Source organism: Oratosquilla oratoria, chromosome 21 (assembly GCF_046742065.1).
Source record: "Oratosquilla oratoria isolate Oo_2021 chromosome 21, ASM4674206v1, whole genome shotgun sequence".
NCBI classification, from domain to species: Eukaryota; Metazoa; Arthropoda; class Malacostraca; order Stomatopoda; family Squillidae; genus Oratosquilla; species Oratosquilla oratoria.
Window position 1 is genome coordinate 34,093,248 of NC_134797.1, and position 12,777 is coordinate 34,106,024.

General features: G+C 53.7%; 1 protein-coding gene across 6 annotated transcripts in view; it reads right to left on the reverse strand.

The window, feature by feature from the left end:
• Positions 1-12,777, reverse strand: part of LOC143036847 (uncharacterized) — a 150,164-nt gene that overhangs the window by 2,615 nt on the left and 134,772 nt on the right. For all 6 annotated transcript variants that reach the window (XM_076204691.1, XM_076204689.1, XM_076204690.1 and 3 more), the window contains one exon: positions 745-867. In XM_076204691.1, coding sequence (XP_076060806.1) covers positions 745-867 — 123 coding nt within the window. The remainder of the gene's footprint in view (positions 1-744; positions 868-12,777) is intronic.

Genomic DNA, 12,777 nt, shown 5'->3' on the forward strand with positions numbered 1-12,777 from the left:
AATACCACACCGGACAAGGAGTACCCAACCTTAGAGGAGTTGTATCTAAGTGTGAAATAAGATCAAAGCAGTGCAACACTTAATCAAACAGAAAAAAAGTCAAAAAAGTTAATAAACCAACCAACAGGGATGCTGTAGTACTCGAATCAGAATTAATTCAATATTTTTCTCCTTTATTGTCCCTTTCGTTCTCTCAACATATCCTAAATATAACTATTTTTTTGTCCTCACTAAATGTGTGTACATATAGGAAAAAAAATCTCTTAAGTATACAGATACGAAAGAAATATACAAAGTTTGACAGAAACACTTGCTTACTGAAGATCAAACAGGACAATGATTGGAATTATATCATCATGAATAAAGCAACTACACAATTAACGTTTAGGACAAATTCTAGAATACTGATCTTCTATTTTGGGAACACATCTTCAGTGGGAACAAGAAAATGGCTTGAAGACTATTATTTACAGGACTCGTGTCCTCTGTCCGCTCTCGATCATCTTATTCATACGTGAATCTAATCTTTGCTCGGTATTCTAATGCAACCGACGATGCGTGACGACTGGATTCCAGTCAGCGTTCTGCCTGGTCGTTAACAAGGTACCAATAAATTCAACTTGTAACGAAAGAAACAGCATTTTGAATATGAAAAAAATATATATGTTCATTGCTAACCCTCTTCCATTAACCTCGATTCTTTCAATATGAATATGTGAGCCCACAACTAGTGCCAACACCTACCTTCTGCCAGTTTGCTGGACTGTGACAACGGCGGCTCCTTCGTGTAAGACTTCTTCCCTCCTCCTCCTCGTCCTCGCGGCTTCGACCTCCTCTCCTCCGCTAGGAACCACACTGATGCGTTGTCTGCAGTCAAATGGAATCCTGTTAGTGTCTTACTTGGTACATTCATGCATACTCTCATCCTGGTTTTCTCTTTTCTCTCTTTTTTCCATACTTTTATGTCTTCCTTTTTCACTTGGCCCTATTTCTTTGTGTGTGTATATATATATATATATATATATATATATATATATATACATATATATATATAATATATATAAGATTATTTCAGACAATATAATATATATAATATATATATATATATTAATATATAATATATATATATATATATATATACATACACACACACACACACACAATGTAAATACAGATACACAGCATATGCCACATGTCAGGTATTTATCATCTTTAACATTATTTACCACTATAAACAGCAGAACATAAACATAGTGTAAGACTGAAGGATTTAATTGAGCGGTAAGGAGTTGTGTTTGTCAGGTCAGGAACATAATGTGAAAGAAATGTTACGGCTAGTTGGAGGAGGAGGAGGAGAGAGAGAGAGAGAGAGAGCATGTGAAAAACATAAAGAGCAATGGTTAGTTTGATAATTCGTTTTGTGTTTTCTGAACTACATAGTGAATATATGAAACATAATATATATACAAAGATACATATAAGATACAATATATGAAACGTATAAAATATAAGAATACGAAATATTTTGTATTTAAAATTACTTGTCAGACAAAGAGGCAAATATGTGTAGCATTTTGACATCAAAGATATCATAAACACAAGCGACCTCTAATTCAGTAACGTTGTCATTCATAAAAAAAAAGACTATCCCAGTAATTCCGAGGATTTGTGGTCTCGGTCACAGCCTGTACACATGTCTGCACAACTCCAATGAAGTAAAACGGTGTTTAAGTCACATAATGTGATGACACATTCTCAATGTGTATATTTACATTACAAACCCTACCGCGTTTCCTAGGTTGGTCACTAGGACCGTGGACTCCCCCTCACACACAGCACACACCTATTTAATAATATAATCTGACGACAACCAGACAAATAACGATGGTATCATCTTGCCCAAGGTGATTATTTGATAAAAACCACCTATAAAAAAAACATAAATCGTATCACTTTTTCCAAGTTTCCACAATTTAGACTGCCCGTTTTTTTTTTTCGCTCAAGACTGCTGCCATATGAAACCACCAACTAAAAATCTGTAGTAGCGCCATCCGAAATGGTCGTTGGCCGTTGTTAACGTGCACAACAAGCACTTCAAGATACAATAACCAGTCGTGTTTGTATCATGTCGAGCTTCATGATTCGCCAAAGGACGACAAACGACGACTCTGACGGCCAATCAGATGTCGTCTTATTTTTACGTCGTACAATAATGGGAGGAGTCAGCTTACTATTATCAACACTGATTCCGAAGTTCCGAACTTTGAGTCTCAAACCTTCCCGCGTGGAAAAAGTTAGGCATAGGGTATCAATAACGTTATTTATCTCAAAAACGCCTGAGAGTATATATTCTTGTCTGTGTATGTTTACGAGTGTGTGCGTTATTATTGTGATACTTTGATAAGTAGTTTGTGTTTTGAGATTGTTTCTTGTGTTGTGAACATAAGGAAACCGAAGAAAGTGGATTTGTCGATACTAAAGTGCTAGTCTTCCTGTCGGAGCTGCTCGTCTGTCATGGTAAGTACAGAGAACAGCCTTGCTCAGCTCCACAAATGAACACACAATACACTGCACATACTTCTGGGTGTGTCTTGCGAGATTATCCACGATGATAAAAACGCTAGTAAACTACATCCCTCTGGGTATATTAGAAAGCACTTTATTTACTGTATTGGACGCCTTAGAAACGGCACTCTCAAACAAGCAGAAACATTAATACAGCCTACCATCTCGTTTGACATTAGTGATGACATCACCATCTTGATCAAAATGTAATGATAACCACTAGAATATGTGTTTTGTTTTGTATAAAATCGATACACTTGGCTGCGTTTCTGCCTCTTTTGTCTAGGTGAATGATTTGTTTATCTAATAGATGATATCTGCGAGGAGTTTGGCATTTTTCTTTTATAAGTACACAATTCACTAGACATACCTCGTCGTCTTCCTAAAGAAGTTTGAAAGTAACGGTTAAGGAGACTGAACATTGATGAAGACGACAAAGCCCAACCATACTCCAGGAATAACGGTTGTAAACCGACTCAAATAAAAGCGTCATTGATGAATAGACATACCATAGTAAGAAGGAGAAGGATTGGATGACTAGGTTTTAAGATGGGTTAGGGAGTATAGATATAATCGAGGTACTAAGTTTCAGATGGCGCTGAATAGATAGGTGCACTTTCCAACTGCTACATTTTCTTGTCTATAGAATAAGTTACCCAGTAATGCCTACGGTGTTAACGACACGTTACTCAGTTCAGTGTTCATTAGATGTGCGTTACATAACTTGCTGATATATTAGTTTGTTCTTTTGTTGTGTGTTTCTGACATTGCCTTGGATAAAAATCGTGAATACCAAATATTTGATTTGTTGATATGGTGTGTGGTTACATGAAAAGTGTTCTCTCCACTTTCCCATCTTCGTCTCCTTTCCTCCCCTCGCCTTTTCTCTCCCTCCTAATAACACTCTCTTCCCTCCTCTCCCTTCCTCTTCTTCTCTCTCCCTTCCCACTCGCTTCTCTTCCCTCTTCTCTCTCCCCTTTCCTCCTTTTCTCCTTTCCTCTTCTCTCTCCGCCAACATTCTCCACCATATCTCTCTACTTCCTGTTCCCACCTTTCTTCCCCCCTCTTCTCGTCTTCCTCTCCCCTCCTCTCTCTCCCTCCCCCTCCACTCTCTCTACTCTCTCCATTCTCTCCATTCTCTCCATTCTCCTTATTCTCTCCTCCACTCTTCTCCACTCTTATCCCAATTATTCCCCTCCACTCTCCCCATTCTCTCCCCACCTCTTCCCAGCTCTCCCCCTCCTTTCTCTCCACGCCCTTCTTCCACTCCCCTCTCCCCCTCCCCCTTTTCCATACCCTCTCCTTTCCTCCTCTCCTCTCACACTCTCCCTCTCCCTTCTCCACTCTCCCTCTCCCTTCTCCACTCTCCTTCTCCCCTTTCTCCCACAATTTTCCCTTTCCCCTCTCTCCCCCTCTTCTCTCCCCCTCTCCTCTCTCCCCTTCTCCTCTCCCCCTCTCCTCTCTCCCCCTCTCCTCTCTCCCCCTCTCCTCTCTCTCTCTCTCTTCTCTCTCTCCCTCTCTCTCCCCCTCTCTCACTTTCCTTTCTCCCCCTCCTCCACTCCACCTCCTACCCATCTTCTCTCCCCCTCCTCCCCCTACCCTCTCCTTACATTTCCACACTCCTCCCTTACCCGTCCCCTCCCTTCTTCTCTTTTCCCTCCACCCTCTTCTTCCTCTCTGCTCCTCCTCCTCCCCCTTCCCCCACCTCTCCCCCTTCCCCCTCCTGTGCCCTTCCCCCTTCTGTGCCCTTCCCCCTCCTGTGCCCTTCCCCCTTCTGTGCCCTTCCCCCTCCTGTGCCCTTCCCCCTCCTCTCCCCTTTCCCCTGCTCTCCCCTTCCCCCTCCTGCCCCTCCCCCTCCTGCCCCTCCCCCTCCTCTGCCCTTCCCCCTCCTCTGCCCTTCCCCCTCCTCTGCCCCTCCCCCTCCTCTCCCCTTCCCCCTCCTCTCCCCTTCCCCCTCCTCTCCCCTTCCCCCTCCTCTCCCCTTCCCCCTCCTCTCCCCTTCCCCCTCCTCTCCCCTTCCCCCTCCTCTCCCCTTCCCCCTCCTCTCCCCTTCCCCTTTCTCTCCCCTTCCTTCTTTTCCCCTCTATCCTTCCTTACCCTCCCTTTCTCAGCCTTCTCTCTTCTCTCTACCCCTTCCCCTCTTTTCCCTTTCCTTTCTCCCTCCTTTCCCTCTCCTCTCCCCTTCTATTCAGTTCTCTCCCTCCAATCTCTTCTTTATGATCTCCCCTTCCTTCTCTTTCTCATCTCTCTTCCTCCCTCCCTCCTTTCTCTCTCCCTCCTTTCTCTTGCCCTCCTTTCTCTGTCTCCCTCCTTTCTCTCTCCCCCTCTCCCCTCCTCTCTTTCTCTCTCCTTTCTCTCTCCCCTCCTCTTTCTCTCTCCTTCCTCTCTCCCTCCCTCCCCTCTCTCTCCCCTCTCTCTCCCCTCTCTCCCCTCTCTCTCCCCTCCCCTCTCTCTCCCCTGCCCTCTCTCTCTCCTGCCCTCTCTCTCCCCTTGCCCTCTCTCTCCCCTTGCCCTCTCTCTCCCCCTGCCCTCTCTCTCCCCCTGCCCTCTCTCTCCCCCTCTCCCTCCCTCTCTCCCCTCTCCCTCCCTCTCTCCCCTCTCCCTCCCTCTCTCCCCTCTCCCTCCCTCTCTCCCCTCTCCCTCCCTCACCTCTGTCTCTCTCTCCCTTCCTCCTCCCTTCTCTCCCCTCCCTCCTCACTTCTCTCCCCTCCCTCCTCCTCTCTCCCTCCCTTCTCTCCCCCTCCCTCCCTTCTCTCCCCCTCCCTCCTCCTCTCTCCCTCCCTTCCCTCCCCCTCCCTCCTCCTCTCCTCCTCCCTTCTCTCCCCCTCCCTTCTCTCCCCCTCCCTCCTCCCTTCTCTCCCCCTCCCTCCTCTCCCTTCTCTCCCCCACCCTCCTCCCTTCTCTCCCCCTCCCTCCTCCCTTCTCTCCCCCTCCCTCCTCCTCCTCCTCTTCCTCCTCCCTTCTCTCCCCCTCCCTCCTCCCTTCTCTCCCCCTCCCTCCTCCCTTCTCTCCCCCTCCCTCCTCCCTTCTCTCCCCCTCCCTCCTCACTTCTCTCCCCCTCCCTCCTCCCTTCTCTCCCCCTCCCTCCTCCCTTCTCTACCCCTCCCTCCTCCCTTCTCTCCCCCTCCCTCCTCACTTCTCTCCCCCTCCCTCCTCTCCCCCCTCCCTCCTCTCCCCCCTCCTCCCTTCTCCCTCCTCCCCCTCCCCTCCTCCCCCTCCCCCTCCCTTCTCTCCCCCTCCGTCCTCCCTCTCTCCCCCTCCCTCCTCCCTCTCTCCCTCCTCCCTCCTCCTTCTCTCCCCCTCCCTCCTCACTTCTCTCCCCATCCCTCCTAACTTCTCTCCCCCTCCCTCCTCACTTCTCTCCACCTCCCTCCTCACTTCTCTTTCCCTCTCTCCTCACTTCTCTCTTCCTTTCTCTTCACTTTCCTCCCCCTCCCTTCTCTCCCCCTCCCCTCCCTTCTCTCCCCCTCCCCTCCCTTCTCTCCCCCTCCCCTCCCTTCTCTCCCCCCCCTCCCTCTCTCCCTCCCCTCCCCCCCCCCCCCCCCCCCCCCCCCCCCCCCCTCCCTCCCCTCTTCTCTCCCCCTCCCTCCTCACTTCTCTCCCCTCCCTCCTCACTTCTCTCCCCCTCCCTCCCCTCTCTCCCCCTCCCCCCTCTCTCCCCCCCCTCCCTCCCTCCCTCTCTCCCCCTCCCTCCTCACTTCTCTCCCCCTCCCTCCTCACTTCTCTCCCCCTCCCTCCTCACTTCTCTGTCCCTCTCTCTTCACTTCTCTCTCCCACCCTCCCTCCCTTCTCTCTTTCCCTCCTCTCTCTCACTCGTCTCTCTCTGTTTCTTTCACTCTCCCTCCCTCCTCTCTCTCTCTCTCTCCCTTCTCTCTCTCCCTCTCTCTCTCTCCCTCTCTCTCTCTCCCTCTCTCTCTCTCCCTTCTCTCTTTCTCTCTCCCTCCTCTCTTTCTCTCTCTCCCTCTCCTTCCATCCTGTCTCTCCCTCCCTCCTCTATCTCTCGCTCCTCTATTTCTTCCTCCCTCCTCTATCTCTCTCCTCAATCTCTCTCCCTCCTCTCTCTATCTCTCTCCCTCCTCTCTCTATCTCTCTCCCTCCTCTCTCTCTCTCCCTCCTCTCTCTCTCTCCCTCCTCTCTCTCTCTCTCCCTCCTCTCTCTCTCTCTCTCCCTCCTCTCTCTCTCTCTCCCTCCTCTCTCTCTCTCCCTCCTCTCTCTCTCTCTCTCTCTCTCCCTCCTCTCTCTCTCTCTCTCTCCCTCCTCTCTCTCTCTCTCTCTCTCTCCCTCCTCTCTCTCTCTCCCTCCTCTCTCTCTCCCTCCTCTCTCTCTCTCCCTCCTCTCTCTCCTTCCTCTCTCCCTCCTCTCTCTCTCTCTCCTTCCTCTCTCCCTCTTTCTCTCCTCTCGCTCTGTCTCTCTCCCTCCCTCCTTCCCTCCTTCCCTTCCTCTCTCCCTCCTTCCCTCCCTCCCTCCCTCACTCACTCACTCCCTCCTTCCCTCCCTCCCTCCCTCTCACTCACTCACTCACTCACTCACTCACTCACAGTGCAAGCTTCCCTCACTCCCACCTTCCCTCCCTCCTCTCTCCCTCCTCTCTCCTCCTCTCTTCCTCTTCTTTGTCTCTCTCCCCTCTCTCTCCCATCTCTCTCTCCTCCCTTCTCTCTCTCTCTTTCCATCCTCTCTCTTCCTCTTCTCGCTCAATCCCCTCTCTCCATCATCTCATTCCTTCCTCTCCCTCTTTTCTCTTCCTATTCTACCTCCTCGCTCTTCTTCCTTTCCACTCCTGTCCCCCTCCTGTCCTCTCCTCCTGTCCCCCCAGTTTTCTGTCCCCAATTTGTCTGTATCCTCCCACGTTTCTCCCCATTATTTCCCCTCCTTCGTACAGACCCTCCCATTTCCATCTGCACTTCTCGCTCCCCTCTCTTCTTCCTATCTACCCCACCTCTCCCCTCTTCCCCTCGTCCTCTCCCGCCTTCCCTCACTCCTCCTCCTCCACATTCTCCCAGCTTTCCACTCTCCCCTCCCCATTCTCCCTCCTTTTTGCCTCCTCCTCCTCCCCCCTCCCCCCTCCCTCTTCCCCCCTCCCCCCTCCCTCTTCCCCCCTCCCCCCTCCCTCTTCCCAAACTTCCCCTCTTTACCCGCTGTCTCCTTCCCCTTCCTCATCCTCCTTTTCTCACTCTCTCCACTTCTTACCTTCCTGTCTTTTCGTTCTTCTTTCCCTTTCTTCTCTGTTTTTTCCTCTCCTTCCCTCTCCTTTAACACTACATCCCCCCTCATCTCTCTTCACATATCTTCATCTCTTTATCTCCCCATCTCTCCCCTCATCTCTCTCCTCATCTCTCTCCTCATCTCTATCCTCATCTCTATCCTCATCTTTCCCCTCATCTACCCAATCATCGACCCAACCCCTTATATCTTCTTGCACCTATCCCTTTTTCTTTCTCCTCATTTATCCCTTCCTCTCCCCCTCCTCTCCCCTCTCCCCCTCCCCTCTCCCCCTCCCCTCTCCCCCTCCCCTCTCCCCCTCCCCTCTCCCCTTCCCCTCTCCCCCTCCCCTCTCCCCCTCCCCTCTCACCCTTCCCCCTCCCCTCTCACCCTTCTCCCTCCCCTTTCCCCCTTCCCTCTCCCGTCTCCTTCCCCTCTCTCCTCTCCTTCCCCTTCCCCTCTCCCCACCCCTCTCCCCCTCTCCCCACCCCTCTCTCCCCACCCCTCTCCCCCTCTCCTCTCTCCCCCTCTCCTCTCCTCTCTCTCCCCCTCTCCTCTCTCCTCTCTCCCCCTCTCCTCTCTCATCTCTTCCCCTCTCCTCTCTCCCCCTCTCCTCTCTCCCCCTCTCCTCTCTCCTCCTCTCCTCTCTCTCCCCTTCTCCTCTCTCCCCCTCTCTCTCTCCCCCTCTCCTCTCTCTCCCCCTCTCCTCTCTCCCTCTCTTCTCTCTCCCTCTCCTCTCTCTCCCTCTCCTCTCTCTCCCTCTCCTCTCTCTCCCCCCTCTCCTTTCCCCCTCTCCTCTCCCCCTCTCCTCTCCCCCTATCCTCTCTCCCCCTCTCCTCTCTCCCCCTCTCCTCTCTTTCCCCCTCTCCTCTCTCTCCCCTCTCCTCTCTCTCCCCTCTCCTCTCTCTCCCCTCTCCTTTCTCTCCCCTCTCCTCTCTCTCCCCTCTCCTCTCTCTCCCGCCTCCTATCTCTCCCCCCTCCTATCTCTCCCCCTCTCCTCTCTCTCGCCCTCTCCTCTCTCTTCCCCTCTCCTCTCTCTCCCCATCTCCTCTCTCTCCCCCTCTCCTCTCTCTCCCCCTCCCCTCTCTCTCCCCCTCCCCTCTCCTCTCTCTCCCCCTCCCCTCTCCTCTCTCTCCCCCTCCCCTCTCCTCTCTCTCCCCCTCCCCTCTCCTCTCTCTCCACCTCCCCTCTCCTCTCTCTCCACCTCCCCTGTCTCCACTTCTCCTCTCTCCCCATCCCCTCTCTCTTCCACCTCCCCCTCGTCCTCTCTCTCCACCTCCCCTCTCCTCTCTCTCTCCACCTCCCCTCATCCTCTCTCTCCCCTAACCCTCTCCTCTCTCTCCACCTCCCCTCTCCTCTCTCTCCACCTCCCCTCTCCTCTCTCTCCACCTCCCCTCTCCTCTCTCTCCACCTCCCCTCTCCTCTCTCTCCACCTCCCCTCTCCTCTCTCTCCACCTCCCCTCTCCTCTCTCTCCACCTCCCCTCTCCTCTCTCTCCACCTTCCCCCTTTTCTCTCTCTCCACCTCCCCTCTCCTCTCTCTCCACCTCCCCTCTCCTCTCTCTCCACCACCCCTCTCCTCTCTCTCCCACCTCACCCTCTCCTCTCTCTCCCACCTCCCCTCTCCTCTCTCTCCACCTCCCTCTCCTCTCTCTCTCCACCCTCCCCTCTCCTCTCTCTCCACCTCCCCTCTCCTCTCTCTCCACCTCCCCTCTCCTCTCTCTCCACCTCCCCTCTCCTCTCTCTCCACCTCCCCTCTCCTCTCTCTCCACCTTCCCTCTCCTCTCTCTCCACCTCCCCTCTCCTCTCTCTCCACCTCCCCTCTCCTCTCTCTCCACCTCCCCTCTCCTCTCTCTCCACCTCCCCTCCTCTCTCGCCACATCCCCTCTCCTCTCTCGCCACATCCCCTCTCCTCTCTCCACCTCCCCTCTCCTCTCTCCACCTCCCCTCTCCTCTCTCCACCTCCCCTCTCCTCTCTCCACCTCCCCTCTCCTCTCTCCACCTCCCCTCTCCTCTCTCCACCTCCCCTCTCCTCTCTCTTCCCCTCTCCTCTCTCTTCCCCTCTCCTCTCTCTTCCCCTCTCCTCTCTCTTCCCCTCTCCTCTCTCTTCCCCTCTCCTCTCTCTTCCCCTCTCCTCTCTCTCTTCCCCTCTCCTCTCTCTTCCCCTCTCCTCTCTCTCCCCCTCTCCCCTCTCCCCCTCTCCCCCTCTCCCCTCTCCCCCTCTCATCTCTCTCCCCCTCTCCTCTCTCTTCCCCTCTCCTCTCTCTTCCCCTCTCCTCTCTCTTCCCCTCTCCTCTCTCTTCCCCTCTCCTCTCTCTTCCCCTCTCCTCTCTCTTCCCCTCTCCTCTCTCTTCCCTTCTCTCTCTCCCCTCTCCTCTCTCTCCCCTCTCCTCTCTCTCCCCTCTCCTCTCTCCTCTTTCTCCCCTCTCCTCTCTCTCCCCTCTCCTCTCTCTCCCCTCTCCTCTCTCTCCCCTCTCCTCTCTCTCCTCTTTCCCCTCTCCTCTCTCTCTTTCCTCTCTCTCTCTCTCTCTCTCGCTCTCTCCACCCTCGTCGCTTTCCCCCCCTCGTCGCTCTCTCCCCTCATCTCTCCCCTTTCGTCTCTGTCTCCCCTTTCGTCTCTCCCCTCTCCCCTCTCCTCTCTCTCTCTCTCTCTCTTTTCCCTCTCCTCTCTCTCCCTCCCTTTCCTCTCTCCTCTCTCTCCCTTTCCCCTCTTCTCTCTTTCCTCTCTCCTCTCTCTCACTTTCCCCTCTTCTCTCTCTTTCCTCTCTCTCCCTTTCCCCTCTCCTCTCTCTCGCTTTCCCCTCTCCTCTCTCTCCCTTTCCCCTCTCCTCTCTCTCCCTTTCCCCTCTCCTCTCTCTCCCTTTCCCCTCTCCTCTCTCTCCCTTTCCCCTCTCCTCTCTCTCCCTTTACCCTCTCCTCTCTCTCCCTTTCCACTCTCCTCTCTCTCTCCCTTTCCATTCTCCTCTCTCTCTCCCTTTCCACTCTCCTCTCTCTCTCCCTTTCCCCTCTCCTCTCTCTCTCTCCCTTTCCCCTCTCCTCTCTCTCTCCCTTTCCCCTCTCCTCTCTCTCTCCCTTTCCCCTCTCCTCTCTCTCTCCCTTTCCCCTCTCCTCTCTCTCTCCCTTTCCCCTCTCCTCTCTCTCTCCCTTTCCCCACCTCCTCTCTCCCTTCCCCTCACCTCTCTCTCTCCCTTCCCCTCTCCTCTCTCTCTCCCTTTCCCCTCTCCTCTCTCTCCCTTTCCCCTCTCTCTCTCCATCTCCCCTCTCTTCTCTCTCCCCTCTCTTCTCTCTCCCCTCTCTTCTCTCTCCCCTCTCTTCTCTCTCCCCTCTCTTCTCTCCCCCTCTCTCCTCTCCCCCCTCTCTTCTCTCTCTCCCTCTCTTCTCTCTCCCCTCTTCTCTCACCACTCTCTTCTCTCCCCCCTCTCTTCTCTCCCCCCTCTCTTCTCTCCCCCCTCTCTTCTCTCCCCCTCTCTTCTCTCCCCCTCTCTCCTTTCCCCCTCTCTCCTCCCCCTCTCTCCTTCACTCCTCCCCCTTTCCTCTCTCCCTCTTCTACCTCCTTCTCTCTCCGTCTCTCTCCTCCTTCTGCCTCATTCTCCCTCCTCCCACTTCTGCTTCCCTCTTCCCTGTCTCCCTCTTCTGCCTCCCTCTCCTCTCTCCCTCCTCTGCCTCCCTCTCCTCTCTCCCTCCTCTGCCTCCCTCTCCTCTCTCCCTCCTCTGCCTCCCTCTCCTCTCTCCCTCCTCTGCCTCCCTCTCCTCTCTCCCTCCTCTGCCTCCCTCTCCTCTCTCCCTCTTCTGCCTCCCTCTCCTCTCTCCCTCTTCTGCCTCCCTCTCCTCTCTCCCTCTTCTGCCTCCCTCTCCTCTCTCCCTTTTCTGCCTTCCTCTCACCTCTCCCTCTTCTGCCTTCCTCTCACATCTCCCTCTTCTGCCTCCCTCTCACCTCTCCCTCTTCTGCCTCCCTCTCACCTCTCCCTCTTCTGCCTCCCTCTCACCTCTCCCTCTTCTGCCTCCCTCTCACCTCTCCCTCTTCTGCCTCCCTCTCATCATTCCCTCTACTCTCATCTTTCCCTCTCCTTTCATCTTTCCCTCTCCTCTCTCCCTCTCCTCTCTCCCTCTCCCTCTCGTCACTCCCTCTCCTCACTCCCTCTCCTCACTCCCCTTCCTCTTCTCTCTCCCTCTCCTCTCTCCCTCTCCTCTCTCCCTCTCCTCTCTACTCTCTCCCTCTCCTCTCTCCCTCTCCCCTTTTCCTCTCCTCTCTCCCCTTCCTCTCTCCCACTCCTCTCTCCCACACCTCTCTCCCACACCTCTCTCCCTCTCCTCTCTCCCTCTCCTCTCTCCCACTCCACTCTCCCACTCCTTTCTCCCTCTCCTCTCTCCCACTCCACTCTCCCACTCCTTTCTCCCTCTCCTCTCTCCCTCTCCTCTCTCCCTCTCCTCTCATCTCATCTCTCCCTCTCCTCTCTAACTCTCCTCTCTTCCTCTTCTCTCCTCTCATCTCTCCCTCTCCTCTCATCTCTCCCTCTCCTCTCATCTCTCCCTCTCCTCTCATCTCTCCCTCTCCTCTCATCTCTTCCTCTCCTCTCATCTCTCCCTGTCCTCTCATCTCTCCCTGTCCTCTCATCTCTCCCTGTCCTCTCATCTCTCCCTGTCCTCTCATCTCTCCCTCTCCTCTCATCTCTCCCTCTCCTCTCATCTCTCCCTCTCCTCTCATCTCTCCCTCTCCTCTCATCTCTCCCTCTCCTCTCATCTCTCCCTCTCCTCTCATCTCTCCCTCTCCTCTCATCTGTCCCTCTCCTCTCATCTCTCCCTCTTCTCTCATTTTCCCTCTCTCATCTTTCCCTCTCATCTTTCCCTCTCCTCTCATCTCTCACTCTCCTCTCATCTTTCCCTCTCCTCTTTCCCTCTCCTCTCCTCTTTCCCTCTCCTCTCCTCTTTCCCTCTCCTCTCCTCTTTCCCTCTCCTCTGTCCCTCTCCTCTCATCTTTCCCTCTCCTCTCATCTTTCCCTCTCCTCTCATCTTTC